Source organism: Heterocephalus glaber, unplaced genomic scaffold (assembly GCF_053883595.1).
Source record: "Heterocephalus glaber isolate CG9 unplaced genomic scaffold, H.glaber_assembly_v1.0 deba00001481, whole genome shotgun sequence".
Classification (NCBI taxonomy): Eukaryota; Metazoa; Chordata; class Mammalia; order Rodentia; family Bathyergidae; genus Heterocephalus; species Heterocephalus glaber.
In genome coordinates, this window is record NW_028258317.1 from 25,448,160 (window position 1) to 25,464,074 (window position 15,915).

The 15,915-nt window shown below is 41.7% G+C and overlaps 1 protein-coding gene across 2 annotated transcripts in view; it reads left to right on the forward strand.

Moving 5' to 3' along the window:
• Positions 1 to 7,425: 7,425 nt before the first annotated feature.
• Caap1 (caspase activity and apoptosis inhibitor 1) overlaps positions 7,426 to 15,915 on the forward strand; it is a 46,619-nt gene continuing 38,129 nt past the window's right edge. The window contains exons 1-4 of one of the 2 annotated variants that reach the window (XM_004838363.4): positions 7,426 to 7,826; positions 11,803 to 12,003; positions 12,748 to 12,832; positions 14,269 to 14,344. In XM_004838363.4, coding sequence (XP_004838420.1) covers positions 7,545 to 7,826; positions 11,803 to 12,003; positions 12,748 to 12,832; positions 14,269 to 14,344 — 644 coding nt within the window. In that variant the 5' untranslated portion in view covers positions 7,426 to 7,544. Of the gene's footprint in view, positions 7,973 to 11,802; positions 12,004 to 12,747; positions 12,833 to 14,268; positions 14,345 to 15,915 lie in introns of both variants that reach the window. The other variant, XM_021252932.2, reaches the window with a different exon arrangement.

Below are 15,915 nucleotides of genomic sequence, written 5' to 3' on the forward strand. Positions count from 1 at the left end.
TACATCCAGCCCAGAGTTTGTGTGCCCTACCTAGGCCCTTCCCAAGGGAGGAGGCCCTGACTCTGGTGGCAGCCTCTTCTCCCTCAAGATGGTGGCTGGTAACAGCATGGCCCTGCTAGAGTGTAGAGGAGGCCAAATATATTGGGGCAACTCCTGTGGCCAGGCCTCGGGGGAAGCCCTTTTCTCATCTGCAGCCAGCAGCCCCTGCCCTCCTAGCCTCAGGCACAATCACTCACTGTCTTCTTTGGCTGTGGGCTCTCCTGAGGTTATCTCCAGGGTGGCAAATTTGGATAGCCTCGGCAAGACCTCCCTCCCTCACTCCTCCAGTGCCCTTGACCTTGGGCCTGTGGGCTGGTGCCAATGCTCCTGCTGTCCCCAGCATGCTGATTCTAGATGAGGCTCCAGCTTCAGCTCTCATTGGTAGGGGACTCCAGGCCAGTGGCCTGATCTTCTTGTACCTGTTTGTTCATCTGCAAATTGGGCACAAGACCGCACTGTTTCACGGGGGCAGAATGGACTCAGAATCACTCCTGTTCCTGCTATTGATGCTGTATGGGATCAGAGTGCCCTGCAGCAGGGCCCTACTTGGAACTTCTATTAGTTAGAGTTCACAAAAGGAACAGATTTAGTATAAAATATATGTATGATTCTACCTAAGATTTACTAAGTAAGCTTATAGAATTGGAAGCAGAAGATACCATGGCCATTTGCCAGATCAGAAGTAGAAGAAAGCAAATGGCTGTCTGCATGCTGGAGGGCTGGCGGATATAGTTGAAGGTCAAAGGCTGGGAAGCTCATTGCAGAGTCTGGTGTGAGTCTGTGTTGGAAAGCAAGAGTCTGCATTGGGAAGCTGAAGAAAATGCACTGGAGCCTGGAGGAACTGGAGACCCTCTGAAGGCAATGGTGAAGATTAGAGCTCCTTTGAAGAACAAGGCGCAGACTTCCTTCTTCATCTTTTTATTTCCCCTTTTATTATTTTGCCCAGGCTACAAGCCTATTGGTTGTTGCCACCCACATCTGTGATGGGACTTCTCATTTTGTTTGTAGCCTACACAGTCATCTATAGACACACCTAGAGCTTTCCTAATCTGCTAGGTGGTTCCTACTCAAGTCAAACTGACATATCACAACTAACGAACATGGAGCTCCTGGACGTTCCATTTCCTCCTTGGATCTCATGGCCTCCCATGAGGTAAGCAGACCTAGGTGGGCATTCTTCCATTAGCCAGATGAAAAAACTGAGTCCCTGAGAGGGGCAGCTACTTTCCTGGTGACTAAGAGGAAAGCAGGCCTTCAGACTCCATCTGAGCACCTTTGGTCTGGCAGTGTGTGTCCTCAGGCTGAACCATAGGGAGAGCAACAAGGTGTCTCAGGCTTCCACCTGCCCCAAGCCCCGCTGGAGTCTCTGCACATACCGCCCCCCTGCCCCCGCATTCCCTGTACCATTGTGGGGGCTGAGGCTGAGCTAAAGGCTTCTATGGAGCCTCTTGCAAAGTTTTCCTGTAGAGAACTCTTGTCTTTTCCCTTAGGACAGGGAGTTCCTCTGGGCCCCTCTCTGACTGACCAGTACACACAAGGGGCTGGTGACAGTGATACTTTTCTTTCTCTTTTATGTGGAAGTTTCTGAGGCTGGTAAGGAAGGACTATCCCTGACTTTATTACTCCCTGATGCTTTTAAGCTACATGAGCACCTGCCATCGCTGAGGCATCCCCTACAGGGTTTCTGTGACAGGTCAGCAGCCTCCTCTCTAAGGCAGGCCATGGGGCTGAGTGATATATCCAGATCTGCCTCCTGGTCTGGATTTTGGGACCCAGTGGTGGAGGCCCCTCTGGCCAGAAGTCCTTGGGCACTCCCTTCAGTTCCTTGTTCCCGGGTAAGCCTCTCTCTTGGATTTGAAGTACACATGGAAGGGTGGCAGGGGCTTTGTTTTGTGGGGGCAGGCTGGGCTGGCTTGGGGAAGGCAGCCACATCCTATTCCATCCACCCAATAACAGCCTGGATGATGCTAGATCCCACCTTCCTGTACAGCTTTTGGGGAGGGAAGTCAGTGTCACCGAGGCTATAGCAGAACACAGCCCCTCCAACCCTCAGCTGAAGCCTAGTAATGGCAGGCAGCAACTTGTGAAGATGATAAAGTGATTAGAGCTTAGTGGGAATCTCTGAGTTTTGTTCACTGATTGCCTAGGACACCCTGCACACAAGTGACACATGATGAAACAATAGCAGGAAGAGACAATGGCATTTTCCTGGCCCAAGCTCAAACCTGAACAAACCAGGAAGCACCTTCTGCCCTCCCCTCCAGGTCTACATTTGCTACAACCAGGAGCTGTGTAAAGTGTCTGGTGTGGACTCTGCTATACATCAGGTGCCTAATAAGAGCTGAGGCTGACGAGGGCTCCTGGACAGACAGTGGTGGGTGACCTGAGTGTTCTTCATTGACCACCCCTCCCTCCACAGGCTGGGCCTGTGATGCTTAACTGTCCTGCTCCTTGCATCTTCACAGTCACTCTTCAGGGGAAGCAGTAATGATCTTAGAGAGGAGTTGAGGTCTTAGGGTTCAGAAATTTGCCTTGGTCACAGTTCACAATGGTAGAGGTGGTACTTGAATAGGAACATGGGCTCTGGACCAGGGTATGGCACATGCCCAGAGGAAGCTTGCCTCTGTCCTGCCTGCCCTGCTGAGTTGAGCCTCTTACCACATCCATTAGTGTGAACTCCCCTTTTGGTGGGGTCACGGGTGAAGGTCAGGAAAGCTCTACTGATGGAACTGGGGCTGAGCCTGGCTTCAAGTTCAAAGTTTGTGATAGAATCATCTTCAGCTCTAGAGCAGGTCCTGAGATGGCTAAAACTCTAGAGATGGCATTGAAGCTGGCACAGGAGCTGGCTCTTGCTCTAGAGCAAGGGCTGGGGCTCATCCTACTTCTGAAGCTAGTATAAGAGCTGGCTCTTGCTCTGCAGTAGGTTTTAAAGCTAGCACTGAGGCTGGTGATAGAGCTGCAGGGGAAAAGAATTCCAACATGACTGCCTTTCTCTGAGTCTTTTCAAAGACAGAGAACACTTTGCCTGCCAGAGAAGCCAACCCCACAACTGCATGTTTTCCTAGACTGTGGTCCGTGCATGATGGGTCTGAGGCTTGTCTTTGTTCCTAGCCTAACGCCCAGCCTGTTCCTGGTGGGGCCCAGCACAGGTCCCTCCTCACATGCTCTCATGTACCTACTCCAAGAGGTCTCTTTTCCCTCAGTCTTGGTCTTGGTCTGCTCTATGTCCTCCAGCAGAGAAGGTCAACACAGCACTCCGGGTCCAAGACAGGCACATGGAGCTATACATAAGCCTTCAGCTTCTTGAGGGAGGGGAAGTGTAGATTGCCAGAAATCCTCTGAATATTGGTCTATCAAGGTCCCCAGGATGGAAGAGATGGAGCTGGGGCAGGCAGGCTGGCAAAAGAGTCAGAGGCCTGAACTCCATGGCCTCTTGTGGTATCTGGGGCTAGGCTCTTGTATTCCTCTGTCCATCCAGAGGGCAGCCAATGCCCAGCCCAAGCCCCTTTGGCTGTCCAGGCAGTGGCAGGCCAAGTAACCAGGCAAGGGTGTGAGAGAACCCATTGGAAGGAGCCCTAGGTCAACTGTGGGGCCAGCTCTCCTCTTGTTTGGGAAAGCCTGATATATTCCTGTCTGGTTCTTGGGCCCCCAGCCCACTGGAACGTAAACTCCACAAGTGCTTGTACTTCTACCTGGCACTCACATGGCCCTGGTGACATCTCGTCCCATGGCTTGTGCTGCCAGGACGCCTGGTTTTCTGAGACATGTGTAGGTCTTATATTCCCATTGACACTTCTGAAGAGCACACCTGACCCTACACTCACTGAGTTCCCTGGGAACCAGCTGAGTTCCCACTACCAAGAAGAGAGGCCAGGTGTAAACAGGCACTTCCCATACCACCTCTTTGTCATGTCAAGGTGTGAGGTGGGCATGCTTGGCTGTGGCGTGGTGGGTACAGATCCTCATAGAAGTTGCTGTGAGCCCTAGCCTACCCTCTGCTTCCCACATGCCTATGACCCACTACTCTCAGGCTTCCTACTGTAGTGCAAGGCAGACCTCAGCACTCTAGCAGGATTATACTCATGGGATCCAGTGTTTTCCCAGCCTTCCTCAGCCACTCCACACTCCCAATCCCATTTTAGATACAGGAGCCTTTCCTCTTGATCACCCAATTTTTTTTTTTTTTTTTTTTTGGTACTGGGGATCGAACTCGGGACCTTGTGCTTGTGAGACAGGCTCTGGAACTACTGAGCTAAATCCCCGGCCCAATCACCCAATTTTTAAGTTGGTCCTGTGGCTCTTGCTGAAATAGCGAAGGATGTAGCCATATCCAAAGGCCACGAGGGTGTCACATGTCACATCTACCTTACCCACTTATGATATCTAGAGTTACTGTTGGACCCCTCAGCCAGTACTGAGGTAATGGAAGGGGGCACAGGAGGCCAATTTTCCTGCCCTTTTCACTGAATCATGCTTGGAAGCATTCCTGCACATAGTACTGTTTCACATATGTTCATGGAATGAATGATCCCAACCAGCTCTTTCTCAGGTATCTCAGTGAATTGGGGCCTCTCAGTTTGCCTACCCCAGGATGAGGACATCCTAGATATAACCCAGAATTTGCCTTACAAATGGGGAAACTGCTTTGCGCAAGACCTTAGATAAGTAAAGCCCAAGGCAGAAAGCTTTGCATGGAGAGTGGGGAAGTGAAAGTCACACATAAGAAACCTACAGTCATTATCAGCCCACTGGGCAAGGTCAAGCCCAGGGTAGGTACTTCTAGGACTCATCCTATTTAATCCTGATAATTCCTTATTGGGGGGGTACTTTGAGCATCCCAGTTTCCATAAATTGGAGCTCAGAGAGGTGAAGGGCTAGTTTCTTCTGGCCTTGGGTGTGGAGGACATACCTTTTGAACAGGAGGTTCACCGCTTGCTGTGTGACCACAAATCTTTGGTAGTTTTGCAAGAAGGTGGGGATGAGGAAGAGGTCCTCACCCTACAGGACAGGCACTATGTGGTTCATCATCTACTCCAGCGTACCTGCCTTGAGAATCCTTGCCCCAAAGGGCTTGTGTCCAGTCCATGTCCACTCGATTTCTCCCTGGGGTGGGATCAAGAAGGCAAGATTCAAACATGGACATAGTAAACTGCAAAATGACTCATTACTATACATTGAAGTAAAAACAGCATGGAAAGAATTTTCCTACACACACACACACACACACACACACACACACACAACCCCACCCATCCATGGGGAGTGGATGGGACAGAGCTGTCTGTGAAGGACCAGAGTGGTGGGCAGGCCTGCACTGACTTTCTTGGGCTGCCTTTTGAATTCCTTGGTAAAATCGCCAGAGGTGTAAGGGATGAAAGTTGACTCAAGATTCTCCAGACATGAATGAGACCCCACTCCACACTTTCCTGAGCCCTGAGCCTTGGCAAGCCTGGAGACAAGAGAACATTCTGCTTTCTCCAGGACCTCTGAAAATGTGAGCTATTTATACAAGTCCTCCCAAAGGTCCCCTGGGCTACTGACTCCCTCCTCCCATGTCATGTGCATAACTTGACACAGTACACCAATATATCCTACTCAACTGTTCTCTGGCAGGCCTGGGTGCAGTCAATACTCAGGTTGGGGGAATTACAGGTGAGTTCAGACCAACACTCTCTTTCCTGTGACTGCTGGACAAGTCATTGTGCCTCTCAGAGCCTCCTTACTTGGTCCCAGGGGATCATTCTAGTGAAAGGGAATTTCTAGACAGATGGATATATTTCTAACAAAAAATAATTAAATTGGACAACTATGAGTTAACTGTGTTATTAAACAACTACGGGTTAACTAGGTAACTATGCCCTTTGTAAAATGTACTTGAGTAGCCATGATAACTTCTGTAATTTGTCACCACAGGAGCCTAATGAACTCAAACAGCCCTGCTAGAACTCTTAGTGACGGCCCCTCTTCCCCAGCTCTGCTTTGTGTAAACTCTGCTTCTGTACCTCCTGCTTGGAACCTTATAAAACTGCTGGCGCACCAATATTCTGGGCCTGACTTCTTTGGGAGTGATCCCAGTCAGGTCCGTGGACATAATAAAAGTGGACATACACTGCCTCCTACCTCCCTGGGTGTCTTCCTTTCCTGGATTCAGTTTGCTACAACACTAGCACCTCCTTCCTATGATGTCATCAGGTGTACACGTCCATAAATATATGTATTCCCTGTTAAACCGAATTGGTGTCACCTGTTGCTAAAACACAAACTTAAGAGATGGGACAATCAGAAGGGGAGGGATGAAGAATGTACAACTCAACCCACATCTGGGATCCCACAGAGGGATTTAAGTGAAAAATCACTGCCCCTCTTGGCCATGTTTGCCACTCTGCACCATGAAAAGCTTGAAATGACTGAGATTCAGGGATCCTTTTCCTCCAGTAACTTTCCAATGGCTTCCCATGGGATTTAGAATCAGCTGAAGTGATTCCTTTTGGCCTATGGGATGGGTGCCTGCCAAGGGCTCCTAGAGACCACAGCCATAATGCAAGCAATTAGAACAGCTGGTTTGTTGTAAACTTTAATCTGTAAAAAGCCAGACTTTGCTTGGTATGGTGGTACAAGGCTACAGTCTCAGCTACTCTAGAAACTGGGGATGCTGAAGCCTGAGGATCTGTTGATCTTTCTAGGTGGCTAGACTTTGTCCTCATGAGTGGCCATCTTTATTTTGGATAGAATAAACTTTGTTCTGATATTCAGTGTGCCTCCACGTGCCCTTTAGAACGACAAATACAAGGAAATACTGCAACTAAAAGCCTATTTTTTATTCTTTATTTCTTTTTTTTTCTAAGTGCCTTTAGAAGTAATGTGGAGTCATGCCTACAAATGAGGAAACACAAGGACACACAAGACCCCAATTCTTTCTTTTTTTTTTTTTGGTACTGAGGATCGAACTCGGGTCCTTGCACTTTTGAAACAGGCGGCGTAACCACTGAGCTAAACCCCCGGCCCTAGACCCCAATTCTTATACAATTCTCTAAACATGCGTTGTAAAAATTTTTCCCAAGTGATGATGATAATGAGATTAAACTACTGCACTTGCCCCAAAGTTCTCTTTATTTCACCCTTGTTAGTATCATAAAATTTGGAAACACACAAAAATGGAGAATCAGAAACTATACTTTTATCTCACTATTTATTTTTAAATTGACAGTCACTAAAAAAGAGGTATCAAAAAGGTAAAGAGCTCTCGCAGAATTCTGCCTTTTGTACAGAAACACCCACAACCAGGCAGCCTGCACGTGCCTTCAGCAAAGTCTCCCTCAACTGCACCTGGTGAAGGAAACCCCACAGGCCCCAGCCCCGCCTCCAGAAGTGACGCATCACGTTCTGCGCCGAGGCCGGAAGTGACGCAAACCGGCGCCGCCAGTGCCTGCTGTAGGTACCGCTGGACCGTTTTCTGTTACTCTGGACAAGGCGGGCTTTCCTTGCATGGTTGCAACAGGGGGATCATGACGGGGAAGAAATCTTCCCGGGAGAAGCGGCGCAAACGCAGCGGTCAGGAGGCAGCCGCTCCTCTCGCGGCCCCGGACCTGGTACCTGCCCTCGCCAGTAGCGGCAGTGGAAGCACTAGCGGCTGCGGGAGCGCCAGCGGCTGCGGGAGCGTGAGCTGCTGCGGGAACGCCAGCTTCAGTGGCAGTGTCACGGGCGGCGGGAGCAACGTGGAGCGCGGCGAGCGCCGGAAGCGCAGGAGCACCGACTCGTCTTCCAGCGTCTCGGGCTCTCTGCAGCAGGTGCGTGCGCTCCCCTCTTGTGCTTCCCGGAGCTGCTGCTTTTTTCTGAAGAAGGCGGGCTACAAGGCTTGATGGGGCCGGAGCTCTTTGTTAGCGCGAGATCTCTAGGATTCACTCTTTCCTAAGGTTCAAGTACCTGAGTCCGGGTGAGCCACCCTCCCATGTCTTGAACTTCCACATTTTTGAGTTAACTGATAAGATTACTTTCTTTGGTTGTTAAACTTTCGGTCCCTTCCACTCGTGGTCTCCCCAGTCTTTCCAAAGAGTATGTGTGGGTCGGAAGCTAGACCTTAGTGTCCTTTTGAGCTTTATTTTCTCTTCACCTTTTAGATTATGATTAACTTCCATCACATATGAGAACATTGAAGCCCCAAGAAGTTTTACCTCCAGCTGCAAGATTTTGTCCATATCTTCTATACCTGAGTCTACAGAAGTTGTATTCTTTATGCGCCGTTGATGTCATGATACCACCATTTAAAAATAGTTTATAGTTTAATGTAATTCATAGAAATACAGGCAAAAATGTGTAAGTCCCTTTTCGTGCCTCCACGTTAATAGTAGTTCAAGTGCAGCCTCTTTTCATTGTCCTTTGTTATGTATGTGTATTTAGTTTCTGACACATAAGCTTTATTTTGATTTTCCCTCTATTCAATTGGATTCCACTGCGTTGGGATAGTTTTATATATATATATCTATATCTATCTATATAGATATAGATATATATAGATATGTAACGTTATTTTTAGTAATTGCCTAATACTATCAAGTATATTTCAAATACGACTTTACCAATTTATAGTCCAAACAGTATACCAGGATACCCATTTGATATCCATTAAAATTTGATATCCATTTTTAAGGATTTGTCAGACTAATGAGTCTGACATTAATGAGTCTACTCTTACTAATAGCATTTGTTTTAGTTCGTATTTTACTGATAACGCGATTGAACACTTCCATTTTTATTTGCTATTTGATTTCTTCCAGGGATTTGTATGCATCCTTTGCCCATTTTTTTTTCTTTCTTTTTTTAAAGTTATTCACTGGGAAGTTACACATCTTTGCCTGAAGTCTTGGTTTTAAACCTTTGTGTAGAGTGTATCGCAAACGTTATTATAATTTTGTTCAGGGTGTACGGAAGCCCTTGATTTCTTTGTATTCCAAACTAATATTTTCCTTTGCCTCCTAGATATTTCCTGTTGTTTAGAAAGATCGTTCCTATTCCAAGATTATAAAACTACTGTACTTTGTTTTTTTCTAATAGTTTCTAACACTACATCTTTAAATTGGGAATTGTAGAAACATGGAAAGTCATTTATTTTTATGATTTTCTTTTATATAGCCACACTATTAGTTTGAAATTGATTCTCGGAAGAATTTCTTCTGGTGTAATATTGACCTGTAGGAGAGACAGTAGGCATTCTTTTCCCAAGTTTTAAAAATGGGAACATTTATAATGTTCAATCAATAAGTATATTTGTTATAGGTTTTGAAAGATAACTTAGGCCAGGGTAGGGAAATTTTCTTCAGCTAGCTCACTAGAGGTTATATGTCAATTGTCTTTGTAGTCTTAAGATATATTGTATTTGGTTTGTTGACTTATTTTGTTGTATGCAGTTGGAATTGAGTAATATTCCTAAATTATATCAACCTATAGTTTGTGTTATGGATTTAGGAAGCTTTATTATCTTTGTTGTTGCTGTGTTTGAGAATAGTTTATAATCTTCTCAAATATTTGTCAGAACTTTACCGTTGAACCATACAGCTATATGAGTATTGTGTCGTTTTATGGGATTAGATTTTTTTAACCCTTACTTAAAAAAATTCCGCAGTAGTTATACAACTGTTCAGTTTGCCTATCCCTGTCTAGATTCAATTTTGGGTATCACTAAAATTTCTTTATCTTTAGTACTCTTTATCATGATGAGATCAACAGTGTTAAGTGTTATAAACATTTACAGATAGAACTAAGTCCAATTTGTAATGAGAAGTAAGTGTATTTGTAAAGGAAAAAGTCCTTGCATATTAGGATGTAGGTAACACCTCAAAATTTGGAGAGTGCAGTTATATCTGTTGTGTATTGAATTTTTTTTAGTAAGAGCTAGTTTTGTCTGTTTTTATTTTTAAAAATTATTTTTGGTACCGGGGATTGAATTCGGGTCTTTGCGCTTGCGCAGCAGGGGGCGAAACCACTGAGCTAAATCCCCGGCCCTCAGTTTTTAAAAATAAATAAATTACTTTGTTCAGTTTTTTGAGTCAGAGTCTCACTGTGTAGTTCAGGCTGGTCTTGAACTCACTGTGCAGTCCAGGCTGGCCTCAAACTCATGGCAGTCCTCCTGCTTCAACCTCCCAACTCCTGGGATCACAGATAGGCACCACCACACTTTGTTACCTTTCACTTTTTTAATTGTCCTGTTTTAAAGCTGCCTTTTCAGCAGTTCCATTAGAGGACATAACAGAAATTTACCTAACCTGTATGATCAGGGAAGCTTTTCCCAAGGAAATGACTTGAATTGCTATCTGACAAGTGTTAGAATTAATCTTCTTAGTATAGTATGGTGTAAGGGAAGAGGAGGGGAAAGATTGCCATAGGCAGGAGAATAGTATGTGTAAGAGCCCTGCTTGTATGAACTGAAGGAAGCAGAACAGGTTTTTATTGAATTATTCAAAAAGGATCATTGTGTCCAGAACACCAAGAATGAACATGAAGTGCCAGGTAGACCCTGTTACCCCAAGAACAATGGGAAGTCATTGAAGGGTTTTAAACAAGTATGATTATTTACCTGTTTTAGAAATTCCATTCTGCTGATAGTACTCAAAACAGAGACCTCAATCAGATGTAGGGTAGGGAGACCACTTAAATGACTCTTGCTGTAATTTGCAAAAGGTCATGCTAGTTTCGATCATGAGGTTGACAGATTTGGAGAGACTGGATAGCTTTGGGAGATGGAAGGTAAAATTGTCAGAAATGTTTTAAATTACTAAAATTATTTGGTTACTTTGAATATGATCATATAAAATTTGAAAATAACTTAAGGTAAACATTATGTTACTATATATCTATGATTTGTAACATTTTTGTTGTTGTTCCATTTCTTTTTATTAGTTTAGTAAAATGACAATAGGTACATAAAATTTGTGCATGAGTACCCATTTGCAGGAATGTCTTAACTCTTCAAAAGTCAAAAATTGTAGGAAACTGGTCAGGGTTAGTATATATTACTTGTTAGCTAAGAGGTTATCTCCCTCTCTTCTTTCCTTTCTTCTTTCTTTTCCTTCTCCCTCTCTCCTTCTCTCCCTCTCCCTCTCTCTCTCTCAGAGATTGAACCCAGGTCCTCACCATGTACCAGGCAAATGCTGTAGGCACATGCTCTATTGCTGAGCTGCATCCTCAGCTCTTTGAATTCTTTTTTTGGTATGGGGGATCAAACTCAGGACTTTGGGCTTGTGAGGCAGGCATTGGCGCCACTGAGCTAAATCCCCAGCCCTTGGAATCTTTTTTTGGAGACAGGATCTTGCTAGGTAGCTCAGGCTGGCCTACAACTTGCTTTATAGCCAGTGCTAAGCTTGAACTCATGATCCTCCTGCATCAGCCTTCTGAGTGCTGGAATTACAGGTGTGAACTACTTATCTGGCAAAACTTCTTTTGTTTTGAGCTAAGTATCCCATGCTGGCTTCAAATTTGGGATCCTTCTGCCTCAGCCTCCCAAATGACTGGAATTACAAGTACTGAACACACAGCTATGCCTGGATTTCTCTTTCCTTTATAGCTATTCCTTCTGTTACTTGCTTAGTAGAGAGTAAAATCAAAGAATATTGATGTATTAAATATTCTCTTCTATGGTTATAGATAAATATGTAAACAATAAGATTTTGGAAATGTTTGATGAATAAGTAAATAAAATGTATGATACCATATACATACTCTATATTTTAAATAGTGTTATTAAACAGTTCTTTATTCTTTTAATTTTAGGAAACCAAGTATCTTTTGCCAACTTTGGAAAAAGAATTATTCTTGGCAGAGCACAGTGATCTTGAAGAAGGTGGACTGGACCTGACTGTGTCATTAAAACCAGTTAGTTTCTATATATCAGACAAAAAAGAAATGCTCCAGCAGTGCTTCTGTATCATAGGAGAGAAGAAGTTACAGAAGATGCTTCCTGATGTGTTAAAGGTACTTCATTACAGTATCAGACTGTACACATACATAGAAATAGTACTTTCATTTTAGCAGTCATTTTATTTAACACAGCTTGTAATTGAATGTTCTCATCTAAAACAAGCGACAAATACAAGAAAAAGAATTTGGAGAACTGTAAATGGCCTTGCATATTTTACAATTTCCAAGAAAAGTTAAGACAAGGAATTTATTGACTCAAAGGAAATAATTCTATTAAATTCAGGAAATGGTAGTAACTAAATTGGAAGTATAATGAATCTTTCTGGTACTTTAAGAAATAATATGCTTATGTGAGGCAATACACAGTGGTGGCTTGTAATAGCTTATATTTCATTACATTCGCAAGGGTTTTTATACATTTATTTCTGAAATAGGACTTAGACAAGTTAAGCCCAAGATCATATATCTAGAGCACATAGAGTCAGAACTTGAATACTGTTAGAAGAGTTAATGCAACGTAAATAGGCTACTATTACAATATATCTGGGAAATCATACACTGTAGTTTGTCTTTCAAAATAAACATGACTATGTATTTCTGTCATATCTTTAAAATGTTCATGTTAACTGGCAGTTTTTCAGATTTCATCACATGAGAAGATTTATATGACTGCTCAGATTTTGACTGGTTTTATTGTAACATTTTGCTAACCAGAATTTTTTTTATGATTGCAGTTTTCCAGTTTTCATTGGAGCTATAATACATAAATGTAATTTTTAAAAATGTCATTTCCTTTAGAACTGTTCAGTAGAAGAGATTAAAAAGCTATGCCAGGAACAGTTAGAGCTCCTGTCTGAAAAAAAAATATTGAAGATTCTTGAGGGTAAGAATACATATTTCTACATTCTGATTACTTTGGTAACTTATTAAACTATATTCAGCATTAATCCTGAAGTATTCTTTCTTCTATTAAATTACATTATTGGGTAATCATTGAGGAATATCTTTATTTGTTATACTGAGAAATGAAATTTACATTATTGGAATAGAATTTCAAGGATAGAGTCGATGTATAGTTTTTCTGAATCAAGTATATAGATCAGAGCCTAAGTTTGTATGCTGTAATAAAATGAAATGAAAAAAAAAGGTTTACCAAAAATGATGTAAAAACTGAAACTACAAAGATTTACCTTAAAATAATTTAATTTTTTTGCTATTTATTTATTATTTTTGTGGTACTACGGATTGAGCCCATGGCCTTCACACTGAACTCCATCCCCAGCCCTTTTGATTTTTTTGAGACAGGCTCTCCCTAAGTCACTGAAGCTCAGGTTGGGCTTAAACTTGTGATCCTCCTGCCTCAGCCTCCAAGATTGCTGGGATTAGAGATGTATACTGCCACTCCCAGCTCTGCTTCACATTCTGTATAGCTTTCTGTTACCTATGGCATATTATTTTTTCTCTAGTAAAACTCAGATGCAGAGCTGGAAGAATTGTTTATACTTTACCAACATTTATGTCCACCTTAAGTATGAGTATGCTTTGTGATATTGATACTTCTGGAATTTTGCATTTTCAGGTTTTTTTTTTTTCTTTTGAAACTTTGCAAAGATTTTACCATTTGTGTCACAGAAGAAGAAACAATTAATAGAGATTTTCAATTTCTCTAGAGACTTTTGGTTTTCATAGAGATCAACATTTTTTGTAGTATTAAGGGTTGAACCTTGGGCTTCTTATATTCCACTGAGCTACATCCCCAGCCATTTTAATTTTCAATTTTTAAAATTTTGAGATAGTTTTAATAAGTTGCCCAGGCTGACTTCAAAACTTGTGATCTCCTGCCTTAGTCTCCCGAGTAGCTTGAATTACAGGTGTGTGCCACCACACTTGGCTGAGGAGGACTTTTTGAAATGTGAAATAGTTTAATGGGTTTTGTAATTCTGGAAACAGAGGTATACATTAGAATCAGTCTGGGCCAGGGATTTAGCTCAGTGGTTCCGCCACCTGCCTTACAAGCGCAAGGACCCGAGTTCAATCCCTGGTACCAAAAAAACCAAAAACAAAAAAGGTAGAATCAGTCTCTCCCTCTCCCCTCCCTCCCTCCTCCCCCTCCCCACCTCTATATATCGTGTTGATGGGAAAAAGGGGAGGCAATAGAAAAAAGTCATTAAAAACTAATTTTAAATATAAGCAATTGAAAATGTAATCTTCTAATAGTTATAACGTTGTCTACTATGTGTTGCTTTTTTTGTGAAATGATTAAGTAGTAAGTTTGATATTTTTATAAACATGTTTTCAATAGTTTATTTCTTTTATAAGGTGACAATGGTATGGACTCTGAAATGGAAGAGGAGGCAGATGATGGGTCTAAGATGGGATCTGATTTAGTCAGTCAGTAAGTTAAAAGGCTTTCATTTTTATTTCAAAAATTTTTGTTCCTTTAGTGATTTCTTCCATTAAGTTCATGATATTTTTCTGTTTTTTCATATAAAATAATTCAACTGTTAATCTCTTTGCATGATAATAGTAACCTATTATTATGTTGAAATTTAGACAAAGATAAAAGCATAGTGATTAGTTTGGGAACTTAGTTTAAATTAGAAAGGAATTAGAAAAATAAACAGTTAAAAAAAATGAAACAACAAAGGGAAAGTTAAAAAACTAAAGAGATAGAAAACACATAAAAAATTAAAAATGATAAATAAGTGTATAGACTTGGACTTTGTAAAGAATATAGAGAAACTTTTTAGGTTTGATTAAGGAAATAAGTGATGAAAAATTATAATTGCAATTAGGATGGAAGAAGGGGATATGTTATAGGTGTTGTGACCTTAAAAGTATAGTGAGAATACACATGTAGCTGATACACAGACTTGAAAATAGCAAATAGTTTCCAGCAAAATACAAAGTAATCAAATTGATACTACTCACAACTATAAAACTTGAAGAGATTAATGTAGAAGAAATTGGAAAGTTGACTAATGATCTGTTGAAAAGAGCACCAAGAGAAGATAGATTTACATCTGAATTATTACTTAGAAGAGTCAATACATGTAGTATGTTTTTAGCTAATAAAATGTTCAGCAGATGGCATATTATACCTGTGTTCTTTAGTCAGGGGCTTCATGGCAAATATTTTGAAAGGTGCATTATGGCAGATGTATAATGCCCATGTTTATTTTTTAGAAATATTTCTACTGATGAATTATTAATTTTAATTTTATGAGTTATTAAATAAGTGTACTTAGGAAAATAAAATAAAATATTAATTTTTTAACATGTAATGAATGTTTAGAATAAATATCAACATTTTCAACAACTTTACCTATTTACAAAGATCTAAAAAATAGCATAAATTCCTGTGTGAACTACAATGAAATTACAAACAAAACTCTACACAGAAATAATCTTTGCTTCAATTGTCACACCTAAGGCAGTCTTCACATGTGAGAATAGCATGTTCCATACACAGGTCTCACTTACACTGACAGCACATGTGCTTAGCTTTCCTTTTCTGTTCGGCAGGCCATGCTTGTCACCTCTCTTGTCATTGTCTTTTGTCAGGAGCTTTCTATTATAGTATACAGTGTCCACTTAGCAGGAAAATAAAATATCAAATATATACTGTTTAGAATAAACATCAACATTTTGTACATCAACTGTTTGTTTGCTTTCTAAATCTAGAAAATAACAGCAGAAAAAAATTCCTATGTGAACTACAATAAAAATACAAATAAAACTCTACCATAAAAATAATATTTCTTTCAATAATCATATCTAAGGCAGTTTTCACACATGAGAACAGCATGTTCCATACACAAGTATCACTTCCACTGATAGCACCTGTGCTTTGTTTTTCTGTCTTCTTTGGTAGATGCACTTGGCACGATACTGGTCTTCCTGTCTTCTTTGGTAGACGCACTTGGCATGTTGCTGGTCTTCCTGTCTTTAGTAGACACACTGGGC